General features: G+C 35.6%; 1 protein-coding gene across 3 annotated transcripts; it reads left to right on the plus strand.

The window, feature by feature from the left end:
- On the plus strand, nt 1-26,870 carry LOC133519653 (proton-coupled folate transporter-like). 3 transcript variants are annotated; one of them, XM_061853701.1, is made up of 8 exons: nt 1-103; nt 13,013-14,214; nt 17,423-17,576; nt 18,960-19,061; nt 20,268-20,405; nt 20,737-20,820; nt 21,903-22,059; nt 26,558-26,870. In XM_061853701.1, the coding sequence occupies exons 2-8, from the start codon at nt 13,408-13,410 to the stop codon at nt 26,712-26,714; spliced, it is 1,599 nt and encodes a 532-aa protein (XP_061709685.1). In that variant the 5' UTR covers nt 1-103; nt 13,013-13,407; the 3' UTR covers nt 26,715-26,870. The 3 variants fall into 3 exon arrangements, with proteins under 3 accessions (XP_061709685.1, XP_061709684.1, XP_061709686.1); XM_061853700.1 differs by lacking the exon at nt 1-103 and adding an exon at nt 3,252-3,403; XM_061853702.1 differs by lacking the exon at nt 1-103 and adding an exon at nt 11,265-11,658.
- The last annotated feature ends 788 nt before the right edge of the window (nt 26,871-27,658 follow it).

A 27,658-nucleotide genomic window follows, 5' to 3' on the forward strand; every position in this document is an offset into this window, starting at 1 on the left:
TGTGGCATCAAACGTTACACAACCAGCAGTCGACGTCGATACGGCTGAGTGCAACGTACGCAATTTTAGTGTTATAAAAAATCTGTATTGGAAATTTAGAAACGTAAGTACCTAATATATTTTTCACGCCACTGTTCGGAAATGTGGCAATAGATGGTCTAAAACCAAGCTGGAAAGTAGACAATAGCTGTAGCACCTGAACCACCACTACTACAATGTTTTATTGTTATCATCATCTGCCATTGGTGATGGTAAAAGGTCTTTTTGGCGACAGTTTTTCCTTCAAAATAAAATTAGGTTATTTATAGGACCAATTACTTGCTTAACGAAAAAAGAAACGTCAAAACCATTCAGTTCACGCTTAAAGCGTTTTTACTTTTGTAGCTCTTTGTGTTTTTTTAGCAAAAATGCTTCTAAGTTTAGAGTCGGTTTGAGCTGTTTGAAGCAAACAACAGAAAAATGCCTCTTAAAAGTGATAAAAAAGCATCCAGGCCATAATTGTTTAAAAAAGTGATAAAAAAAGTGGGTTCGGAAAATGCTTACTGAATTGGATAGTGTAAATGTTGTTTAAATAAAAAAAAAACAAGAAACACGTATCTACACTATAATAATCGGACAGACAGACGGACATGACGAATCTATAAGGATTCCGTTTTTTGCCATTTGGCTACGGAACCCTAAAAATGAGTCCTACTAGTGAAGAAAATATAAATGTTCCTGGTAAAAATACATCGCCTTCTTTCAACAATTGTCCTCGCGCCTATATAAATATTAATTTCTATTAGGTACAGTACTTATAGTTATGCAAATGTTTTCTTATTACCTCGCAGTAGTCGTGATAAGCACTATGTAATGCCTCGGCCGGAAACGCTAAAGATGGACTCGTATTATTTTAGGGCGTCCACTAACGTATCGGCCCTCAAACTCACTCGTCCATCGTTAAGCAGTTTTCCGGGCTTTCCTACAATGTACTATTATTTTGCTAAATGTGTGTGCAACTTTCTTACTTCTTTAATTTACTCATGCACTACCTATTTCACCTGCTATCCTAAGGTTTTCTGGAAGAGATTGCTTACAGCGATAAGACCGCCTGTTGCTACCTTTTAGTTATATTGTAAATCTAGTTTGAATTTGTTTTCTATGTGGTGCAATAATGAATATTTACTTACTTAGGTACTTACTATTTTTTACCGCACGAGGGGAGAAACAAGCTAGCTGTATGTAAAAATATGGGCCTTTCAGAAAACATAATCCTATAACAAGCATGAACGCATAGATATTGATAGGTTTGGTAGTGATACTTCATGAAAGTAGTTGGATCAGATTTCCAAAACAAGTGAAAAACAAAAAACCCAACTGCTTAAAAATAATTGATACATATATTTTTGAAATGGTTTTTTTACTGACTTTTATTTGATACCCATGTTGCTCCGGTAGCCCTCCCCCCTTCTGACGAATTCAACAAGACCTCATATGTCAAAAACCGTCAAGCCGTTTGAGCTGTAGTGCCAAAGAAATGGACATACTCACATAAAAATACTACCATCCTGGTTCAGTTGGGTAAAATATACCTACTTACTTGTTTTACCAGTCTTTATTAAAATCCTCATGATAATGATCAACATTTTGAACATGAAATTACTTTGCCAAACTTGTGGTTAAAATTTAACTTTCTCATGAGTCATGACTCATGAAAATTCAATGCATGAATTAGTGACATTTCTGCAACCAAAAACGTCACTCTTCGTTCGATCGTAATAATAATAACCTTTATGAAATAAAAGTAGTCGGATAGCAAATGTACAAAAATTTGGACCGAGGTCTCAGAAAGGTAAAATGACTCACTCCGAATGAATGAACATTTTTTTTCTTACTGGGATGTTTATCTATGGTGATAATAAATCCTTATCGATCAGTCAAAAAATTATTAGTTGTCATTGTTAATCATTATTAGTTGTATGTATTGGCTTACATAGACATAAGCTGTAATTAACTAATTACAGTAATGTAATTACAAAAATTGAGTGACGGATTGAACGTCATCATCGCAGCAGTAAATGCGGCGGCGAACTTCACTCATTTCATCAAGGAAATTGACAGATACAGCGGCAAGATCAACGCCACCGCAGTAAGTTCGCAACAATAATGCAGCTGCAGTTGACATCTGAATGTCACTTTTATGCTACTTCGACAATGTCATTTTGTGGCTGAACGTCTATAAGTAAAACCCTTTACAAGTTCTTTCGCCACCTCTAACGCTTGTGTGTGCTGGAGATTCTGCAAAGGTTTAGAATAATGTCTTAAGGGCTGTTACATGTGCACAATTGTTTGCAAAGAATACACAGATACATGAATACCTAGAGTTGCCAGCTATCAAAGAGGAAGTTAACAGATATTGTGTGAAGTACAAAGAACGACTGAAAAAACATACAATCGAACTTGCGAGGAACTTGGTCAATATCAATGACAATCCGAGTACTTATGCTGAAAATATGGCAAATACTGCGGCTAGATCAGAGAAGAAGAAGATAAATAAGTAAGATAAATTCTATTATAGTCAAGAGAAAGTATTAAGTAAGAAGCGCTGGTGGCCTAGCGGTAAGAGCGTGCGACTTGCAATCCGGAGGTCGCGGGTTCAAACCCCGGCTCGTACCAATGAGTTTTTCGGAACTTATGTACGAAATATCATTTGATATTTACCAGCCGCTTTTCGGTGAAGGAAAACATCGTGAGGAAACTGACTAATCCCAACAAGGCCTAGTTTACCCTCTGGGTTGGAAGGGCAGATGGCAGTCGCTTTCGTAAAAATTAGTGCCTACGTCAAATCTTGGGATTAGTTGTCAAGCGGACCCCAGGCTCCCATGAGCCGTGGCAAAATGCTGGGACAACGCGAGGAAGAAGAAGAAGAGTCAAGAGAAAGTATTTAATGGAATACCTACCTCTCAAAACTCTCAAAAACGACATAACATCTGATTATGGCTAAAACTAACTATGTAAAAAATACAATAGAAACGTCCCGATTTTCATCCTACACTTTCGGGTCGCTGAAAATAATTAATGGAACATCTAATAGACAACGCAATACGTAGTAATACACCTCGCCGCAAAATGGCCTGGTCACTTTATGAATGAATCCATTCGTAATGTGTCCATGCAATTTTATAGCTCGCTAAAAATAATTTCTTGAACAGAGAAGTATATCCGTCGCCTACAAGATACCGTCAAGATAGGAAATTGCCCAACGCACGGTCAAGTAGTTAATCGATTGAATGCGTATTCAGACATTGTGTACTCAACATAACAGGCACCTGCACTGTGAGTGATAACGGCCAGACAAGTGTTTGTGGGTTGTGAGTGTAATAAGGACGATAAACCTCTTGAAATAAGTGTATTATGTAAAAAGGTAACACTTTTCATAATTCATAATACTTAAGATTCATAATATTTGCAAATAAACGCTTCTATTCTATTCAAAGACGAAAGACGACGGCCGCTTCTCCATACAAACGTAGTCCCCATTTTCTTCTCTGGATATTGACATTATGGAAAATATTTTTACATAATTTGATGTATATTAACCATAGCTATGCCCATACGTTTGACTTTTTTCGATATTTTGATTATTGTAAATATTAGGAGCGAAAAACAAATTTCATACAATTTTTTAAATGCTCCTATCTCTTATAACAATTTAAAATTCGAAAAAATCAAACGCAGGGGCTAAGCTGTGGTTGATATACAACAAATTATGTCAAAATATTTTAATTTATGTGAATATCCAGAGAGGAACATGAGAACTTCGATTGTATGAAAAGCCGATTTTGCACGGGCCATTAATTAAAATGAAAATATAACTTTGATAATCCGAGAAATAATAACGTGCTAATCAATCAGTCGTTATACTTACTAACGTTTCTCTACATGCAATTAAGTAATTCTTTATTGCACCAATAATTATACGTTTTTCATAGTTACATGTAAAACTACAAATAAATTTTAAAGGAAAACAGAATCAGGTAACAACAGGCGGTCTTATCGCTGAAAAGCGATCTCCAAAAAATAAGGAAAGAAAGAAAATACATTTATTCAATATCATAAATTGGCTACAATATTATAAAACACAACAATATTATAAAATACAAAATTCAAAAATTTATTCTGCAAGTAGGCCTCAAGGGCTCTTTTACAAGTCAATGCAACATTTATAGGAACATCATATAGTGACATGAAAAATACATAACATTTATGAATACAACAGCCAATACCTGGGAAAACATTACATTATAATAATCTTAAAATAAATTATTACTACAATACAATAGAGATGTATAGTCTCTATGGTTAAAAAAACATTAAATCTGGAGATGTAAAAGGTCCCCAATGTCAGAGTACTAATAAGATTTGGAGGTGTAAAGCCTCTCCAAGTGTCAAAATGAACAACCATTAGGTAGCAGGAAATGTAGAACTCATACAAATGTCAAATCAAATCTCATTACTATTTGAGAATATGTCTACGATTGCCTTTAATTGCCACGACACTTTTTTATACATTGTATATGAAAAAGTGTCGACAGTTATATGTCACGACCCATACAAAATGTATGATAAGGGTCTAATGACGGCAGACATATTTTTTGCGAATGACCAATAGTAGCGAAAGAAACAACGCGGCAAAACTATCTACCACCCTGGAGTACTTTCTAAATAGAGACAGTTTTTACAGTTCGCATTAGTATTTTAAACAGTGTAATTGTTATACATTATATAAACATAGTTATATCTTTTTGTTCAGTTATTGCATAGTTAGTAGTTGGATCAAAATTCTTTTCATTATCTTGTTTTTTATACTAAAAAAATGTGACTGTAGCTTTTTGTATGCAATTGCACTCGTCTTTTTTATTTATTTGATAAAGTACAGAAATAAAAGCGGGACAGAGTGGTTCAAAGTAAGACAACGAAAATGATTTTGACCCAGAAACACTTTTGACGTGTAGTTTGATTCGTTACTTTTGATGCTGACTGTACTTATATTTAAGATTCCATTCAGACTGAATAGTCTTTACGTCCTGGCAGGTGCGGTTACCCTCAATGTCCGAGGCACAATTATACCGTAGGTACACGGGAAAATATATATATATATATATATATATATATATATATATAACACGCACGTTTAAGTTTTTTAGTTTAATAACAAAATATACAATGTGTTTGTGCACGTATAGTGGAGCCGTTAACCTCGTATAGTACGATGAATTTTATCGACAAATCACCCCCCTTACCTATGTTTTTTCTCAACCATGTTAAAAATGCACCCTTCCAAAATTTTATAGCGCCAAACACGACTGCACTTGGTTAATGTACCATTATCTGTCCGGATTTTTCGACGTTCATGCCTATATCGTTTCTTCCTATTCGCAATTCTGCACAACCTGAATTCCACACAATAGTATTTAAACCACATTCGCTACTGTGCACAGTCATTATTTGTGTACAGTAGCGATTGTTCCTGTTCGCAATTCTGTACAATCTGAATTCCACACGATAGTATTTCACCACATTCGCTACTGTGCACAGTCATTATTTGTGTACAGTAGCGATTGTTCCTGTTCGCAATTCTGCACAATCTGAATTCCACACGATAGTATTTCACCACATTCGCTACTGTGCACAGTCATTATTTGTGTACAGTAGCGATTGTTCCTGTTCGCAATTCTGCACAATCTGAATTCCACACGATAGTATTTCACCACATCCGCTACTGTGCACAGTCATTATCTGTGTACAGTAGCGATTGTTCCTGTTCGCAATTCTGTACAATCTTAATTCCACACGATATCAACTTTTAGCTGATATCCTGTCCTATCAAATTAACTATAAAAAAAGTTTTCGAACAAAAGATAAAATGTAAAAAAAGTAAATTTTTTAAGAAAATTTTTATCAACTAGTTGTTTATGGTTTTAGTAATTGTGGAAAATTCTCTGTGACATTTATGCTTCAAATTTATGCCCTAATTCTAGCTAACTATTGATTTTATTTGTTTAAATATGCGATAGGTAAATGGACAGATAATGGTACATTAACCAAGTGCAGTAGTGTTTGGCGCCATAAAAATTTGAAGGGGTGCATTTTTAAAATGGTTGAGAAAAAAACATAGGTATGGAGCCTATGGAGGGTGATTTGTCGATAAAATTAATCTTACTATATGTGGTTAATGGCTTCACTATACGTGTACAAACACATTGTATAAAGGAAACTCATTGTAGGTACTTGCCATGGTTCGATCCCCGAATTTAGTCAAAAACCTGAACTCATCATTATTTCATAATTAATATGTCTAACAAGTTGAATAATATCTATATATTATATTTTATATATTATTATATTAAGCTATCGTTACGATTACATAGTAATGCTATATGTATTAAATTATTATATGAATATGAATGTGTGCACATTTTATATGTTGTTATAACTTTTTTTTTTTTACGCTTTGCCTTAAGGTTGACTGGTAGAGAATGCATTATGTTCGCCTTTTGTACATTAACATTTTATTTAGTGCAATAAAGTTGAAATAAATAAATAAATCATGATGTTGTATACTTGCATCTTTACCTGCACAAAAATGCAAACAAAGTACCATCCACTTCAAAACATCCCGTAAAACAATAATGGCGCTGGAATTCTGACAATAATAATACATTGGTTACATACGCCATACATTGGCGGTCGGTATTAGAGTATGTGCAGAAAGAGAAGAGTCATACATCGTACTGATTCCCACACATTTTAACGACTCTTGTCTTTCCGCACAGACTAGCTTCGAGCGTGCACGCCAGCGCTTGTAGCGTGCGTTGCGTGGCCCCACGGGTTATGTTGCCAGTGGTTAAAATAGGAAATAATGCGTGATCTTCAGGGGACAGAAACCCTGTTCATAGATGCACAGGACTTCGCCAGCTGATGGGCTAAGGGGTGGGGGGCGGTTCATATGGCCGATGGCCAAGAGGAGGGGGACGGGGATACATATAATATAGTTAGAAATGTTAGGGAACTGCAAAAACTCTTTTCCTTGCTCGAGATCAATTGGTTAGTGTTAACCTACAATAGTGCCCCTCCGATATAACAGACAGCTATTGGAATTTGCAATATATTCCCCAAAAACACAATTTATAAAATTGAATGAATTTTCCAATGGTGATTACGGTTGTTACTTACGCGTGATCTGATAGAATAGCACAGAGTACAAACATTTAATTTTAAGTGGAAATTTGGCCAACCTTCATAATATTAAAAAACTAAAGTGAGCAAAATTATACTAATAATAAGCAATCACAATGGGTAATCGTTCATGACTGCGAACAATTTCTCTAAAGTAGTTATAAGTAAGTATAATAATTTCTCACACATGTGAATTCTGCAAAAACAGGATATGAAACGGCGAAAAAAAGTAAATAGCATATTTTAGAAGTTCATTTTATGTTACAAGCGGAAGTATGCGGTTTTCCCCATTAGTGATAAATACCATCTAAATGGCAGTTTAAAGTGTGTGATTTTTGTAATCATCGCGGATCTATACATTAAGTATACCAGCAGCGTACAAGTTTTTTGCAGAAATCGCGAAGCGTCTGGTTGACGTAACTGGTAACCGAAGAGCTGGCGGCTTCCTCGTACAAAGTATCAGCATTTCGATTCAACGAGTAAATGCCGTTAGCTTCTAGCAGCATCCTTTGTACAATGCCTCAAGGACCTATTTTAAGCCAGTTATTAACAGTAAAACCTATGTATATATCTATTATTTAAATAAAGGGACTTTATATTATGCGTGCACGATATGCATAACGATGTCAAATCATGAACAAATTTTTTTATACTCGAAGGTTAGGTATATACTTCTCTGCTGCTCAGCTCCGCTTTTGGCACAGATCTAGAATGATGCTTACGCTTAGAGATAATTGAAGTGTGCAAAAGGGAAGCCATCACGCATACCTATGAACATTTCATGAGTGTGAAAGAAGAACGTGACCACCTTTAAACACCTATTTAATGTAAAGGTAGCGGACTTGAAAATACAAAAAGCTGCATTTAGGTATTGGACTATTTTTACTACGTATAAAACCAGTATTCAACGTCATGAGTTATTGCCGGCCGTCAACAAACCATAGAAGCGGAGTGTGAATCTCGCTACCTAACCGCGTAAGCTCCATGCATTTCACGGGGCTTACGATGTTTTGACCGCGTATAGGTTTGTGACAATTTCATTGTTTGGTATGGCTTCACTTTAGTAATAATACAGTGGGGTAATATCTTGGATACATATTTCGTACATAAGTTCCGTAAAACTCATTGTTACAAGCCGGAGTTTAAACCCGCGACCTCCGGACTGAAAGTTGCACGCCCTTACCGTGGATAACGTGTATGATGCATTTTTTGCACATTTGTGACAACCTTAGAAAGCTGAAAGATAATGTTCTTAACGCTAGGGAGGCACATGAGATTCACGAACAACTACACTTGTCAAACATCAGTTTTTTAGACAGTGCGATTTCTATGTGAAGTAGGTACTTAATTTTATCTATTTATGGCCAAGGCCAATAATAGATACAGACGCAAACACGTTATAAATGCATTGAGACGTGCAGACAGCGAAAGATTATAGGTATCAAGTAATCATACATTGTCATTTAGTGGTGTAATTTACACAATAATATATCATAAAGTAATTAAAGTACTTATTTACAGATCACTATCAATTCAGAGGCAACACACTTGTACATACAATGCTATTGTTTACAGATGGTTTTCATACATTTTGTATTTCTGTGGCCCTAGTGAAAAAGGGTACAAGTCTCTGGCAGTTTAGGTGTATAAGGGCATAAGTGTTACGTGGAACTTACACCCCTTTACACCTGCGCTGCCAGAGACTTGTACCCTTTTTCACTAGGGCCACAGATTTGTACCTTGCTGCACTAAGCATCATTACCTGAATCAATGATTTCAAAAGTAATGATAGGCACTTTCATATAATTCCGACTGAATATTCTCGGTTGGTGTGCATACAAATACCACAAAGTGATTGGTTGATGAGTTGTGCAGTCGTTTTGCGATTTGTCACCAATGTACTGGCCCCATTCGTAGTGCTCGTAATGCCCATCTTTACGAAAATTATGTCATTTAAGACAAACAATTGTAGACATGACAAAAAGTGTTAAACATCTTGTCGGTTAAATGCACGTGTCATTATTTTTAGTTAGATGAGTAATGTATTTGTTTTGTTTGGTAAATAAAAACAAAACATTCATATGTAAAGTTTTCTTAATTTCTATTTAATGTAAAGTCCCTATATCTAAATATCGGTGCGCAAGTAATTTATTAGCACCCAGACCCGGGTACGTCCTTAAACTACGTCCAAAAGAGAGGTATGGGCATTGTGAATGTCATCTCGCTTTGTGTGGTGGGGCACAGCCAGTGGATGTCATTCCAGATCTAGAGCAGAGCCCATCTGGCTAAGTACCTGTACCTTACAGAAAACAGCAGCCAAATAACACTAGACCCTACTCATAGTGTTGTGTTCCTGCCGGTGAGTAAGGTTGCCAGAGCTCAACGAGAGGGGGGGGAGGAGCGGGTTTGGGGTCGGCAACACGCATGTAACTCGAGTTGCAGGCGTACATAGACTACGGTGACTGCTTACCACCAGGCGGGCCGTATGCTTGTTTGCCACCGACGTAGTATTTAAAAAAAAACCTTATATTTCTAGAATATCTTCCACGTGACATTATGTTCTGTTGCCCGAGACCTATAATAGTGAAGCGAGTTGGTTGCGCGTACAAAAGGTCCCACACAAAAGACTAGATTGGATTTGACTGCTTTACGACAATTGGATCAACCATCGCCTATTGCAGGCCACACAATCAGTGAGAATGACATTGTCATTGGAATAAAATGGAATTGTCAAATGACATTACACTTCTTCTTCTTTTTTAAATATATGGCTTAAGTCCAGTGGGACTATTTCGCCAGAATCAAGGTCTTAGGACCTTTAAATACGTCTAAAATTGTACTGTTAATACAAGACAGTGTACGGTGATTTTATCAGCTCTTGTAAAGCAATAGCTGGACTTTACAAGTAGCACGTTGACTACCGGCGAAATGGTGGTTAAACGCGTTTCAGGATTAATTCTCCATTCACTGAACACTATCACATTAGTTTACTGTATATAAGCTATCGATATTAAACTTTAAACAATATTAATGAGCAAAAACAAAGTAATTAATCACGAGGCGTGACTATCAAGATGGCGCTCGAACCGCAAGAAACTAGTACACTTTTTACTAAAAAAATAGTTTACATGACAGACGCTTATCTGACACTGACAGTTATCTACTCGTATTCTCTATAAATATGGAGTGTGGAATTAAGAGGAGTGGCATCTCTTATGGTAGAACTGTTGCAAAAGTGTCCAGCTGTCAGCTATAAATAATAGTTCCAAATCTCTCCAGAGTAGCGCTAGAGTAGCTAAGAACCTAGGCGTTATTGACGGAGTGAATTGCGCTGCCTATTATTAGATTTTTTTGTTCAAGTACTCTAGGTATTGTAGCGCCACCTATTTAAAGTTTTTTGATGACACTTTTTGGTACATGGAGATTTCGTTCCTTATCTCCACCTTCCGTATTTATAAATATATCTACCCCGCTCGCAGTTTTCAATATTACCCAATACCAGTGCTGCGGCGGTAGCAAGGAAGGATTTTTATCGCTTGTCACTATGCCTGTCACTTTCGCACTTACGCACTTGTTAGAACGTGACAGGCATGGCGATATAAATGTGACACTGCTACAACCACTGGGGTGACACTGGACTTTTCGGGCGCTCTCGGCTCATGCCGACCACTGCCTATTTTCTAATTTCTAAACTGACGGTAATTCTAAATACTTTTTTAACTTATGAATTTTTAGTTTTTATTTTGTATTGTTTGAATTATCATTTTGAAAATTACTCCATTTCGGAGATAATAAGTAATTTATTTTTATCTAATAAGGCCCTTACAAGCGTGTATACTTGCCTTAGGGCCTATTTACATATTGATTATTGCTATTAAACGTAAGTACTATATCAGACGTTCAATGTTCGAAATGAAATTGATATGTCACAGTTTTCAATTGTTTCGTTGAGTTTAATGTAATACCCGTGTTTCCACAACGCTATATGCAATATTTAATTACTTTACATAAAAATAATAACATTTTCCTTTTTATTTTAGGTTAGGAATAATTTTAACATGAACTGAAACTAAACGAAACTAATGGTGTCAAATCAATGTAATATTCCAAATGTTCCAATTCCGTTCCTGTCCGTTCGGCTGACTTGCGTTTTGGTACAAACTGCAACTACAGTTCAGGGGGCCAACCGGGAACCACGTTCGACGTGTTGTATCCCTGTTACACCTACGTACGAATTTACAAGTACGACAGAGAGGCAACACGTCAAATGTGGTGAAAAAATGAAATTCGCAAATTGCGGGATCTTTCTCTTTTACTCTCGTAATTAGAGTGACGGAGAAAAATGCTCGCAATTGATGAACTTTGATTATCGCGGTTATAACACACCATGATACGAACGTTCTAGTTGGATGCACAGTTTAATGATATGCAATGACACAGGTGAGCAACGGCCAGAGGGCCTACCGCGAACACCGAAGTTCGCAAATTGCGGACATCTTTCTCTTTTACCCCAATTAAGGCGTAAATAGAGTGACAGAGAAAGATGCCCACAATTGGTGAACTTCGGTGTTCGCGGTAGGCCCTCAGGAATACATTTGCAACTGCCATGAACAATTACCCGGCTGTGAAGCTTGTCATTATAGTAATGTAAAGTAAATATAATTTTTAACATAAAATATATATCGCTAACAGTGTAACTAACCATAATTTTATTTGCGCTTCCTAAATAGTTCCTCAATTTTTTTCCCCGACGGTTTTCCGTGATCAAATTTACGAGTTACTTGTAAATACCTAAATTACTAATTTACTCTTTTGTAACTTGCATGTTTGCACCAACGTGTATTTATTATACACCGTGTTTTTTTTGATTTGCGTTAATTTCGAGGGTGCATTCCTGAGCTTAAATTAAGTAACTTTCTCAAAGACACCGATATTCTAATTAACTCCATTTCGGAGATAATCATTCATTAATTTTTATTTTATAAGGCCCTTACGAGCGTGTACACTTGCTTTAGGGCCTGTTTACTTATTGATTAGTGTTTAGTGCGAGTTCATACATTTGCTACTAAACGTAAGTACTATCTCGGACGATCGACGTTCGAAATGACATTGATATGTCACAGTTTTCAATTGTTTGGTTGAGTTAAATGTAATGCCCGTGTTACAACAAGGCTATATGCAACATTTAGTAACTTTTTATAAAAATAAAAACAGTAAAAAAAAAAAAAATTTTTTTTGAAAATTAACTATGCCATTTAGTTTCCTTAAACGTACTTACCGATACCCCGAAGTTAACGAAATTCAATAAAAACACGGTGTATAGCGTTGTTGTAACTTTGGCATGCTATTTAACTTAACCAAATAATTTAAAACTTTGACATTTCAATATCAATTCGAACATTGGTAATCACCGAAATGTAACCGTAGCAATCTTTGAGAAAGTAACTTAATCCAAGTAGCTTAATCTTAATCTTATTCCTGAGAATGCACCCTTATATTAATTTTAAGGGTACATTCCTTCAAGGAGTTTAAAAAAAACTGTGAATGTCTGACGATGCATCGTCACGTGATGTCCTATATACTTATACTAAATACCTTGTTTTCTTGTATGTCTCATTAACTAATTGGGTCGCAGTTTACAGTTCCTAATAAAAAAAGTTACTTTGATCGCTTATTTTAGTCTAATTATTGGAAATATATAAATAAGAATGCGCGAATTTTGTAAACAACATACGTATAGAATTTTTGTGCGATTAGATTAGCGTTATTAACTTGGCTTTATTTTTTGTTTCAGATAATTAGGTATATAAAACTGAGATGTAGTTCATTCTACAAGGAAAACGGGCATTATAATAATAAAACAAATAACACTTCACTACTTGACAAATACCAAACACGTGCTTTCATTATCTAATGAAATAAAAGGCATGTATTGTTAAATACAAAGGGTAACAACATTATCAACGGAAAGGTACATCGCAATAATGCGTTCATAATTATCATTAGTAAGTAGCGTACGAGTATTTGTAAAACAAATCTTGCTATCAAAGGGAGAACTATAATTATCTCCGACTCTAAGTAAGCAATTGATATCGAACTAGCTAATCAGTCAATAATGTGCCGGCATACAATACAACACTCGAAAGAGTAGTGATAGATAATAAGCAGTTCATAACATACCACAATACGATGGCAGAAGAAAAGAATAAATCGACAGAAAAATTAGAAGATGATCCATTACGTGAGCCAAAAAATGTACAGTTCAAAGATAAAACGTTCAAAGAAAAGCTTGGATATATCAAAGACAACATAACTGTCGAACCTATGCTAGCAGGACTTATTATACCAAGCGTGATCTCCAGGTTTGCAATGGGAAATTTTAATTTAGATAAAGCTTGCAGAGTCAATAAGGGTTTTGGTGATGAAATCTGTGACGCTCTGGTAAAGAAAACCAGCAATAACTACACATTTTACGAACAAGAGGTTCAGAAACTGATCTCGTCTATCGATATTTGGAGAGGACTGGTGCAAACAGCGATTCCGTGTATCATCATAATATTTTTAGGAGCTTGGAGTGATAGAACAGGAAAACGGAAAATATGTATCTTGCTTCCCATTCTCGGAGAAATACTGACATCTATCAGTAACCTGATCAACGTATACTTCTTCTACGAAATTCCGGTTGAAATTACTGTGTTGATGGAGACTATATTCCCTGCATTTACCGGCAGTTGGGTGACTATGTTTCTTGGCGTATTCAGTTATATCAGTGACATCACTTCAGTGGAAACGAGGACATTTCGAGTGGGTCTTGTTAACTTCTGTATGACAGCTGGTCTCCCTCTTGGGATCGGTATAAGTGGATATTTATTGAAGAACATGGGATACTACGGTATTTTCAGTGTGACTTTAGTGGCATTCATTGTAATTCTTGCATACGGATGTTTTTGCTTAAAAGAGCCCGAACAGTGGTTACGAGACAAAGGCCTACCTGTGGTAAGTGTTGTTGTAGATACCTTTATATTGTTCAAACGCCGTTATCAATATCACAGTTCATAAAACAATGGGTTGGCAAAAGTATCTACCTAAGGAAACCCTAACTTCACCATTGGTTCCCAAAGTCGCCCAAATAAAGTAATAAGTTATAGATTTTATCGAAAAAAATATAAAAAAATTAAATTGTTCTAAAGAAAAAATAAAGAATAACCTAACTTTCAAATCCTAAAATATGAATCACTAAATGCCCATGATATAAGTTATAATAAAATTGTGATGTCATTTAGTTAGGTACGTATATTTTCCCAACACTAATTCCCATTAACTGCAATATTCATAACGGGTTTTTATTGTGTATTTACTATTAGATAAACTTCGATACTAAGCTAAAATAAAATGTATGAAAAACTATCATATCCTCTCCGGCCGCGTGGTTCGACATCCTTGTCCGACATCTCGGAGGTCTACGAATGTTATTACCATTAAGTATATTTTAAGAGTTTAATATTTGTTCAATTATTATCAAATGCTCATTACTGGGCAAAAGGCATCACACCTAGTGGTTGTTTTTTATAATTTTTGGTGCAGTTTTGCCTCTATTTGTACCTTCAAATAGACAGCAAAAAGATACGCATCCAAAACGTCTTATTATCCCTTATATACAAACCTACGTAGAAATGGACCTTTAAATAGTCAACCCTAAAATTTGAAATTGAGTAGCATGCCATAAAATAGGTAACTTACATATATTTTTTTACCAAAGCGGAATAGTCTTTTATTATATATTTTTAGAAATGTAAGAACACTTAGAACAGTATTAGCTTTTTGTAAAAAAAAAATATCTTTTGTTTTGACTTTCCTCTTACCCACGCAATTTTAATTATACTCCCTAAATATCCATTTATACTGAGCCTGGATAGTGTTTATTTTAGCTACTAGCGAGTACTTTCACGTTCAAAATGGCCGCTCAGAGGTCTTATGTTATTTAAATACCTAAACAATAAGGTGCATAATGCGATTATGTCGGAATTTCAAAAGGGGTGAGTAGTGTTATCTCTAAAACAATTGAAAGTATTAACGGTAATTAAACTAAATTGCCATCAATAACCTATACTCGTACCTACGATAATGATATTAATGACGTCTAGAGGACACTGTAAATAAAGCCCGACCAGAAATATATGATCATTGTCAAGAGTGCGCTGTTGTATCCCATGTATAGGGTGACAGTTCAATTTCAATTTATTCAATACTGTATTGTCATGTACATAATAGGTGTTACATTATATAAAGTTAGATCATGACACCCTATAAGGGCACACAATATTATTATTCTACATATTCTATTCTAGAGTATTAGGCAACATAATAATACCATTTTACTTAGGTAATAACAATTAAATAAAACGAAAATAAAGGACAGAAAATCTTATCAGTAAATCTAAGAACATAAAACGTCAATGTCAACAATATATTCCACGGTGGCAGATACTTTTGGTGCGTTGTTTCATCCGTTACGATTGATGCTGACTGTACCTCGTTATTCGAATGACCGAGTTATTCTGAAACAATGACTAAAATAACTGTATAGAAGTCTGATTAAAGCTCAAAAATGACCCTACGGGAATTGTGCTGCAGGCGACTCGACTGTATAGTTCCTGTCATCCACGATGACGCGCAGATTTGTCAAATCTGAACTTTAAAAACATGATGTTACGAGTCAAGGCATGCGTCTTCGTGAATGGCACGATGTATACAGCGCGCATGACGACAACGTCAAATATTGTAATGCCGCGCATGAGGTTTGACATTATAAATGTACGTCTTTAGGTCTGATTTTTCAATCATCAGATAAAGTTGTCTGTCAGATATATATATATAGCACGCTCACTTTCTTTCACATACAAGAAGAAAAAGAGAGTGTCATATTTATCTGACATGACTTTATCTCATGATTCAAAAATCAGACCTTAATGTCAAATCTTGCAAGATAAATTTGACTCACTTCCCGGTTTCCAATTAAGCTGAAAATTTCCACACATATGTAAGTCAGGTGACAATGCAACATTATGGTACCATCGAGCAGATCTGATGATGGCGACAGGAGGTGGCCATAGGAAGTCTGTGATAAAACAACGCAACCTAATTGTATTTGGGGTTTTTAGAAGGGATTAAAAGAGTATTAGTTGCCTCTGGAAAGAAAAGTACAGTAAGCGATAAAAGCCTGTACCAAAAATGTTTTTTTCCCAAAACTTATTTTCTATTTAAAGTTATTTTAAGAACAATGTGGAGTTTGAAATAAACTTAGCAGTTTCACACCAAATTTGAGGAAATAAACAATTGTCATGAACGAGTATTTACTTTAGATATCTATTACATTTGTCTGTTAGGACAATGACTATGCACTTGTGTTGGTTAATGACATAAGATTGATAATTTTGTTTATTTTTCCCTACTATAACATTGATTCAAATTATAGGCGCCCTTTGATTCATAACGTATTCGGAAATAGTAAACATAAATAATTAGGCCTACATAAAAGCGTGCACTACTTCTATGATTATAAATTGTCGGGTCTTGTTTTAAATTCGAGTTTTAATTACTCGTATTACATTATTCCTGACAATATGCAACATCTTGTCAATTATACCTATATTAATTTTATTGGCACAAAATAAAATAATAATTTTCCATCTCATGCTCGTAAAATTGACATTTAAGTCGGATGTAAGCTACATAAAATTTCTTATTATGCCAAATATAAGTCCAAAATCTGCCATACAAACTGCCCCCGCTCGCGCACCCCCGACTAGCCTGAGTACGATTTTCTTAAGTCTTGAAAAAATACGGCGAAATAACCTGGAATATTGAATATATTTGTATTTTGTATAATTTCCTGGCAATCGAAGTGAAAAGCAGAGTGTGTTACTTTGGTATAACTCAGGCATAAATGTCCATTTTTATCCTCGACTATATTGGTTCTATTACAAATGGATCGCTTTATGCCCTTGTTGCACAATCTACTATTAGAGACCAAAATAAATATGATTTGTTCGGTAAAATGTCATGTGTTCGATAAAAAGGTAGATGGTCATATGCAATCAATCACACAATATTATAATCGTTATATTGACACGAGTACTTGGTTGAGTAAAAAGAACCGAGTATAAATCTACACATAATTTTTTTTTAACTTTTTTTCCAACAGATTGAACGAGAAAAACAAGTGAACGTGTCCTTCTTCGATGTAACACATGTATCAGACACAGTGGTTGTGGCCTATCGGCAACGCGAAGGCAATGGCAGAACGAAAGTACTCCTCACGCTGTTCTGCGTTTTCATACTTTACGGACCTAGCATGTGTAAGTAAAATCCTTAAGAATCTGCAGCAAGCTCGGTTCTCTATACAATAGTATTTTATACAATCGTGGTATAATAGAGAGCTTTTCAGTCGAGTACTGTGTTTAGGCAACGAAGCTTGCTGAGTTGCCTAAGTGAGGTACGAATTTGAAAAGCTCGATTATATTAGTATTGTACATAATACTTTTTCTACGAGTCATCAAAAATAATATTTTTATTACTATAAATCCTAAATAAGTAATGAAAATTTATAAGTATCTAAGTAGACCAAAAAGATATCAACGCGCGAGCCACCGCCCGCCCATCCCCCGTTCTATAGGAGCGCGGCGGCACGTGATTGGTTATTTTTTTATATAGTTGACTACAGCTTGTCGAAAGAAATTTTATATTTTATTTTATACATGAAAAGTACGCAATTATAGTTTGGTATACGAAATCTTAATTCAACCATTACTTACAGTCGACGAGTAGAAAAACGTACAGTTACTCTCTTATTTTAAAACGATTAGCTAGATTGCTCTGAAACTTTGTACCTAAAATAGGGATAAGATATGTCTATGCCTGTAATTAGATAACATGGCTTCAGATGCCATAATAAAAAAAACATCAAATTTAAATTTTTCATACAAAACTTGTTTTTTGCTATATTTCGTTTATTTTATAAGCTGGAACGATATGAACTATTTACAGGCATATATATACCTCATGTTGTATCTGCAAAGTTTAATTAAAATCCAACACGTCGTTTTAAAATGAAAAGCCGAGCTTGCTGCGGGCTCTTAACACAACAAACGCTTGTGTGTTGGACTTCATAGCCTGAGCAATGAGCGAGAAACAAGTAGCTTATGCAAATTCGGTATCATTCTTCATTTTCAAGCCGTAAAATCCATGCCATAGCCATGAGCCTGATTAAATACGCCCTAGGAGATCACTGACGCTGATTGGTGAGAGTCAGAATGGCGGGTGTACCTAAATAAAATTAAATGAAAACCATAACATATTTTTGTACCTAATTTGTATTATTCAAACGGACGTAGTAAATAGTACAAATTAGGTACAAAAATATGGTATGCTTTTCTTTTATTTTTATTTAGGTACACCCGCCATTCTGACTCTCACGCTGATTGGGCTTCACAAAATGGAGTGAACGTCGTGCGTGACAAGCGCGCGATTGTCAAGGTCGTATCAAAACTATAACAAAATGATAAGTCAGAATGGGCCTCCATGTCTGGCTTGTCATCGAATAGTTTGCGTGTAGACAACTCGTTTGGCGGTAGGTATCAACGCTACGTAGTTACATGTATACGAATAAAGAATTATAATAATATGAACACTTGTTTAATTTTTTTTTTTTTAACTAATCAGGATATATTTGTAATTTTCAGCGGAACACTCGGTATTTTACCTGTACTTGAGAAACCAACTCAACTGGGACATGGTGAAATTCGGGGTCTTCACCAGTTACTCCATCGTATTGCATTCTATTGGTTAGTATAATCCTATATTCGAATTAAGAAGTATATATAATTACTAATGAAAATGACGACCTGTCTGGTCCAGTGGGTACTGGCTCTGCCTATGAAGCTGATGGTCCTGGGTTCAAATCCCGGTAAGAGCATTTATTTGTGCGATGAGCAGGGATAGTTGTTCCTGAGTCCAGGAAGTTTTCTATGTATTTAAGTATTAATTTATATCATTGTCTAAGTACCTAGTTAGTAACAACACAAGTAGTTGACTGGCTGGCTACGCTAATGCTTTATACTACAATAACTAATAATCTAATTTACCCTCTGGGTTGGAAGGTCAGATGGCAGTCGCTTTCGTAAAAACTAGTGCCTACGTCAAATCTTGGGATTAGTTGTCAAGCGAACTCCAGGCTCCCATGAGCCGTGGCAATATGCCGGGACAACGCGAGGAAGAAGGAAGAAGGAACTGTATAACTATTCAGAGGCAGATATAAGGCATGGAGTATTAATTATAATAATAATTGAGAGCGCACTATTCGCCAACAAACTGTATGTTTGGGGAAGCTTTTGTATGTATATAGTCATAAGTATTTTTTGAAAAAAAAAATAATAATAAAAAAACAAAAGAACAAAAGTAAATCGTAATGCTAAAATAATTATTTAAAGTAATGCAATCACGGGTGCAATCAACAATAAAACCTTGTTTATATTAAAAGTGCTTCTATATTATAAATTTATAAGTGGCTGAACAATTCCACTGAGAATTCAACCGGCTGGATTTGAGCTGCCGGGCTCTAGTCAGATAGAGTTACAGGAATTTGAATCTTCAGTATTGGTTTTACATCCCATATTCAAATGGCAACGTCAGCGCAAATGGTAGAGAGGCAGTCTGGAGCGCGCTGACTGTTTTTCAAACAGAAACAGAAATCCGAGATAGTACTTACGTTAAGTAGCAAATGTATAAAATCATACTAAGCACTAATCAATTTACATGGGCCCAAAGACAAGTGCATACGGTCACAGGGACATTATCAGATAACTATAGATCATAGATTATCTCAGAAATGGATTTAATTAGAGTACCGGTTTCTTTAAGAAAATTACGTAATTTAAACTCCGGAATCTAACCTTGAAATTAACGGACTTTGAAACACCGTGTATGTAGTATGTATATGTAAATAAAGTTATATAAATCTTTAATAAATTGTATCCGTTTATTATTCGCAGGTGCAATGTTTACAATAACAGTACTGAGCAAGAAGCTTCAGGTCGAAGACTCGTTGCTCTGCACCATCTCCATCATGAGCAAGTTCGTCGGCTCCATTTGGATTGCCTTCGTGACCACTGATATCGAGATGTATCTGGGTAAATAGCACAAAGTTTGTTAATAATATAGGAGGCAAACACGCAGACGAATCGCCTGATGGTAAGCGAGACGAGCGAGATGCATAGAAAGTAAGTTACGTCTATTAGCGTATATATCAGTTCTGATACTTTCAGTAACTCGTGGTAAGGGTATAGTTTGACAATTCTAAGGCAGTCGTAAGGCTACTCTTTTTTTTTACCGTGCCTTATCTTTTTTTGGCAATTATGTCATTATGATAATAGTCTTATATTTGCAGGCATAATGTATGGATCTCGCTGAAAGTATAGCACTTAAATAGCATCTTAAATTGGTTGCTTTATTCTGTTACAGTTCCTGTCGTTGAATTTTTCAATGCGAGCACCTTCACATCGCTGCGGTCCATTATTTCAAAATTGGTGGAAAAAGATGAAACAGGTTGGTATATATATACAAATTGTCATACCATATTCCTATAGCGGGTAAAGCACTTTATGTATCCTCCTTTCTTTACTCAATTTAAATATAAATAAATAAATAAATATTATAGGACATTATTACACAAATTAACTAAGTCCCACGGTAAGCTCAATAAGGCTTGTGTTGAGGGTACTTAGACAACGATATATATAATATATAAATATTTATAAATACTTAAATACATAGAAAACACCCATGACTCAGGAACAAATATCCATGCTCATCACACGAATAAATGCCCTTACCAGGATTTGAACCCGGGACCATCGGCTTCATAGGCAGGGTCACTACCCACTAGGCCAGACCGGTCGTCAAAAAAAGTCAAGTTTATAAGTATAAGTTTCTTTTCATTTTGATCGCAAAGTTAAGACTTTTTGTAGCAAAATGGCTTTTGATTATTTTCATACCTACTTTCGGTGTGGGGTGTAAGGTTGGCACAAAGAGCAATAGAGCACAGTGGCGTCGCCTGAAACTAAATTACAAGATACCTGTGGGTATACCAATTATTTTTAGACTGTCGTTTTCATTATCAATTAGTCACATGGAGCAGATGCAGCAGCTTAGACACTGGTGCCAAATTACATTTGTAAGCAAAACGTTTTATATTTATTTGTGCAAACTGATTTCGTTCTGTCATTATTTATCTTGAAAATGAATTATTAAATGGGCAACAATTGTTGTATCTTTGATTCGTCGTGTCAAAGCGATTAGAATTTAAGTATACAAAAGACCTATACCACCATGACAAAAATTATAAGCAAAACTGTGTGCCCAAATTTTGGCGTTTTCAATCATTACCGATGTCAAAAGATGCAAACTTATCTTTATGGTACCTACCTAGAATACCTGCTTTCATGTTTTTTGTAGACGCATGGAGGCCTAGACGAACTTTAAAGTCCCAACTTGTTCGTTATTTATATACGAACTTGACACAACTCGCAGGGCATCTCGTGCCAACCGAGTTCGTATCATATGAACAACCAACCAACTCTCTTTTTAGATTTAGCTCTCTTTCTAAAAAAAAAATATTTAATTTCCAGCGAAAGTAAACTCCCTGTTCTCACTGACGGAAACAGTAGCTGCGCTGGTGTTCCAGCCGCTCTACACGTGGATCTACATGCGGACCCTGAACGTGTTCCCAGGAACAGTATTCATCATGAGTGCTGCATTTATCATACCCGCTGTTATTGTGCTGCTGTAAGTATTTTGTTCTATTTTCTAACGAAGTCTTCTGTGAGAGTATTCCACGTGAATCTGCATGCGGATCCTCAACGCGTTCCCAGGAACAGTATTAATCATGAGTGCTGCATTTATCATACCCGCTGTTATTGTGCTGCTGTAAGTATTTTGTTCTATTTTCTAACGAAGTCTTCTGTGAGAGTATTTTACGTGAATCTACATGCGAATCCTCAGCGTGTTCCCAGGAACAGTCTTCATCATGAGTGCTACATTCATCGTACCCACTGTTATTTTGCTGCTGTAAGTATTGTGTTCCATTTTCTAACGAAGTCTTCTGTGAGAGTCTTCATCATGAGTGCTGCCTTCATCATACCCGCTGTTTAGTTATTGTGCTGCTGTAGATACCTAAGTTTAATTTTTATTCCATTTTGGAGACTTATGTAAAAGCATTTCACCATTCCACGTGGATCATTCTTTCTTTATTTATTTATTTATTTCGAAAAAACAGAAAATACTTTTTTGTTTTAAGTGATTGTTCTATAGTTCGTGCCATCCAAGATGACGCGATTTGTCAAATCTTACCTTTAATAACGTGACGAGTCGAGTCAAGGCACACATCTTTGTGAATGACACGATATATTACAGCTCTTTTAAAGGACGAGGAAAAGAATCGGGTAGCATTAAAACAATACATTATTTACATGGTGTCCACACGAACGCGGTTGCTGGAAGCTGACTGCGGGCTACGTAGGACCGACTTTGTAGCGATGGATGGGGAAAGCCATGTTCAGTAGTGCAATGTTAACACGTGTGGATGATAAATAAATTAGAAAAAATAAAAAAGTAGCATTCTAGCGAGTTCTAGCTAATATAATATTCTTGTAAAAAATTGGGTCATTTACATCATTCAGAGAAGACACAATTTTCAAGACGAATTGCCTTCGTATACAATTAATACTTCATAATTACTAAAAATGACTTCGTTGGCAGAATTTATTAATAATTCATAATTTGCTACTCCACCAAAACTACAATTAAGTAAATAACATTTTTGCAGTTCTTGTGCGAAAATATTAGCAATTGATTGGCTATTAAAGCTGTTTTTTTATTAATTAAATAATAATCCACTTTGATGACAATTGTAAAAATATTGACTGCGTGTGCTGCCGGCGGGCTAAATATAAGTAATAATTAAGGTTATCAAGGTAGTGACAGGCCTTGATCTAATCATTATCTTATCGGGCCAATTCGTTATTCGTACGTCACTCTACAGGTAATTATCAATTTTCCGAAAGAAATAAAAACACAATGTAAAGGTGACGTGCGGATTTCAACTGCAAATCGACAATCGACAAGCGGGAACAACGACACCGCAACAGTAATGCAGCTGCAGTTGACATCCGAACGCGACCTTAATACGACCCCACTCTAATTTATGTCTTGTGAGATCCTCACTTTATAATCGATCAGGCAAAAATTATGTCAGTACCTACGTTAATTTTATTTACTTTGTGATTTTCTCTCACTCTGACTAAGCGTAGGTAAGCGTGAGCGAGATAGATGTGCGTACTCGGGATCGCGGATATCATGTTTTTGAATTTTTATTTTATTGTGTTTTAATAATAAAAAAAAGTAATCACTGAGTTCCATCAAGCATAATATTGCTCATTTTTAGAAATAATTTTCATATTGTAGTTTATTGTGCAAATTTATTATAATTTTTAAAAGTGTATTTTAGACCTAATGTTATTGATTTTTTATAACCAGCAAAACTCAAAAACTCAAGATTCGAATCGCTGAAGTTCCTAGAGAGCGGCCTCAATATTGCTAATTATTTTTTTGGCAACCGTATTGCGATCTAAAAAAGCGCTACGAATTTTCAAAAACACCGTTCCCTGAGCCAACTGTACCTTAAGGGGTAATTGTCCCACGAATAAAATGAAAGCATGACCATAGTTTCCCCTGGTCTTTGGAAAGTACCGCAAATTATGTTTAAATTTACTTTGTATCTAATTCAACTGGTAACAAATTGTATCAAAAATAAGGAAGGTAACTAACGCGAATGTGCGTGCTTAAATTGAATGAGTTCATCGTGTAACGTTATGAAAATATTTATGAATTGATATCACTTGTATTTTCCTTGTACTAGTCCTCAGTTTTATCTTCTTCTAGATATCACGCGTTAGGTACATAAAAAATTAAATCGTCAACACTTAATCGTCGACTGTTTTAGCAAAAGTGACTATTAGTACTATTAGTAGGAGGTCATAATTCGTGTAATCCACGATGACGCGCAGATTTGTCAAATCTAACCTTTAATAACATAAAAATACGAGTCAAGACGCACGTCATCGTGAATGACACGATTTATACAAACCAAAATAATTGTCATATACGAAGGAAAAAATGAACAAGGCCTCCAATGTTCAAGGCTGGAATTGAGCCAGAATCTTCCGTTTACGCGACAGATGCCTGCCCGCGTAGCCGACGTGCCTATCGCTCACGCTCCGTGGCGAACGAAACGCAACTGTCACAGTCGCACTAATATGGAAGAGTGATAGAGAGAGATGACTACGCTATGCTACGGAGCGTTAACGATTGTAATGAACCGCTAAGCCGGTTACAACTCTATAACTATATATAACTCGGTTACACTGGCCTGGTGGTGGGTGATGGCAATAATAATGTGTCTACTTGAAATAACACAAATTAAATAATTTCATAGAAAGTAATGTATTTGTTCTTAGAGTAGTGGGAGGTCATCTTGAATGAGAAGGTCGGCTTAAAATAGGTCCAGCGGAAAAGGTAATAATGACTAATTGGCTTGCTAATGATGAAATTGGTTGGAAGACTACTTAACTCTTTTACTGTACTACTTGTAGAAGTTTGTTATTAAATTATCAATAAGATTGATTCAGGAAAGTTGCCGCGGATTTTATATAAGAATTCTGATGTTCCAGTTCAAAACTCGCACTAGCTTTTATAAATACCTAGGTTAACGGCACCACTCATGCGACGTTTGGAGTATTTTTGATATTTCACCGAGAACACCTGTGAAACTTCTACCGCTAATGCGCTAAAAGTTGAATTCGTCCTTTAGGTTTTCGAAGTATTTAATTAAAGCTGCTGCAATTGGTTTCAATATTATTTTTTTAAAAAACAAGACTAGTTTATTTGCTCCAGTAATAGGATGTATAGCGCCATTAATTTTCAAACTAACAAATATCAATGAAACATTAAACTTAAGCACTCTTGTTTCTGGTAAAATATTGTCAGCGTTAAAAAACAAATGTTAAATACTTGTTTTACAGGATTTGTCTATACCATCCCATTACTGGTGCCAGTTTCATCATAGATGCGTTTACTATACCTACTCACTTAAACGTGTGGGAAAGATCGGATCAGTCCAAAATCGGAAAATTCATATGAGTAGATATCGATATCGATATTAGGTATTTTGATTAATAGCGACAAACTTGCCGATGCAACTTGTAAACTAAAAGCAAATAAGAGCAAATGAGCAGATGAACTTGTTAAAATAATAAGAAATCGGAAAAAAAAAATAATAAATTAGAAAATCGGAAAAAACCCAATTCCTTATCAATTGCGACTCTTACCCCGGAACAAACAATTTGCTTTTTAGTGTTATGGGTTCATCCAAGAAAGTTTTTGAAAAATCGTAACGCTTATGTAGATCGTAATACAATTTCAAGAAAATATGAATAAGGCCTTTCTCTAGTAAATTCTTCGATTCAAAATCTGATTTCGTGATTTTCGCTCGATAAAAAAAATCACGTTCATAAGTCTAATACGCACCTTAAAAATATGACAATGGCTTTTAAAATACGCGCAAATTTAAATTTAAAAATATGATATCCACGATCCCGGGCCAGCACAGCCCTCTCGCTCATATTCTGCTTACACGTGACACTTTCAATACGGAAAGTTTACCCAAATGGTCGCTAGATGGCGCTATCGTCGAGTTAGATCGCGCAAGCGTTAGTCTTTCACAGTTTCAAGGCATGTATGCATAGACATTAGTATGCAAACCGTTCGCTAGATGGTGGTGGCGTCGAAATGGAACGCGCAAGCGTATGTTTTTTTTTTATAGTATAGTTAAGTTATAAGTCTTATTTTGAATTTTAGGTGGATTCGTAACATAGTTATGTAGTACGAGTATTCTGTATACTTTCGTACTAAAGATGCTCTGAGACTGATAACCAAGTATTGAAGCCTGTGGTTTAGTTCGTGCCGCGAGAGTGTTTGCTCCTGCATCCCTTGACTGTTACTTTTTTGTACACTGTTACCAAGTCTGTAAAATCCGCCAAGTTTGCAAATAAACTACTTGTCGCTAACTGTCTTTCGCTGATTGGAACGCCACATCGATCCCACCACTTACAGTCCTATTTAAATTTAGAATATGAGAGCAACGCTAAGTCACGTTTTCTCTTTACATTATAATTTGCGTTGGTGCCGATATGAAACTCTTACATATTGATATTGTTTTCATTTTCAGAATGTTCTACGCCAAAATAAAAATGGAATCTAAAAGTGCAAGAAAAATAGCTTTCGAAGCACAGGAAAAAAAGGATGCTGAAGAGAAAAAAACAGAGCCTCTGGACTTTTTGAGGCCCAACATAGAACCAATTGAAAATGCAGAAGTTATAAAGTAACACATTTTAAGAAGTGATTGGGAACAATATTGATTGTTTTGTTTGAATAGGTCTTAAGTGTTGATTCTAAGCCAATGTTAAAAATATTTAATAGGTACAGTTAAACTCTTGACATGAATGTTAACTGCATATACAATACATATACTTTTTATTGCACACTTCAATAAAATAATAACTATACGGAGAGAAAACAGCATCAGAAATAGTGACAAACAACAGACGGCCTTACCGCTAAAAAGCGATCTCTTCTAGGCAACCTTTAGGGTAGGAGATACCGTTTTATAAGTAAGTATCTAAAAAATCATCGTTTAGGACGTCATCATACTCAACAGCAAAAAAATGTCACCGGTTAATCAAATTCACATTTTAGCATATTACATGTATTTCATGTATACTACTACACAATTAACAAAGATTAAACCTCTTTAACCGTTATGACAGCACTTTGATTATGAAGAAAATAAAATGTCACACTTGAATGAGATGCGTTTTTTCAAAAGTAACCAGGTTTCGATGACATTCAATTTGCTCGTCACCATGATCTCACGTGTCCGTCTTACGAATTTTCAATCTGACGGTCACGTGACCCCTGACGCGAGTTTAACATGTTTTCCCCATCACAAAAAGTGCACAGCGCCGCTAAAGAAGTTTTCACTTCAAAAATTTTACAAATAAATACAAGCTATTACCATTATTATCCAGAGTAGGCATCTGCTGTCAAAATATTTACCAATATTTTGAAATTTGCAGGTGCCTATGAACGACTTGACAGAAGAAAGAATTTCCGCATAAGAACATTTTATTATTTAACACGGCTATCACTATGCAGTTTGACACTGACATGTTTAATTCGCTAGCGTCTGCAACTTACTTTCTATGCATCTCGTTCGTACTCGCATATTAGTGCGAAAGAGATGTCTAGAAAGTATGTTACGCCATAGAGA

Source organism: Cydia pomonella, chromosome 7 (assembly GCF_033807575.1).
Source record: "Cydia pomonella isolate Wapato2018A chromosome 7, ilCydPomo1, whole genome shotgun sequence".
In the NCBI taxonomy this organism is placed as follows: domain Eukaryota; kingdom Metazoa; phylum Arthropoda; class Insecta; order Lepidoptera; family Tortricidae; genus Cydia; species Cydia pomonella.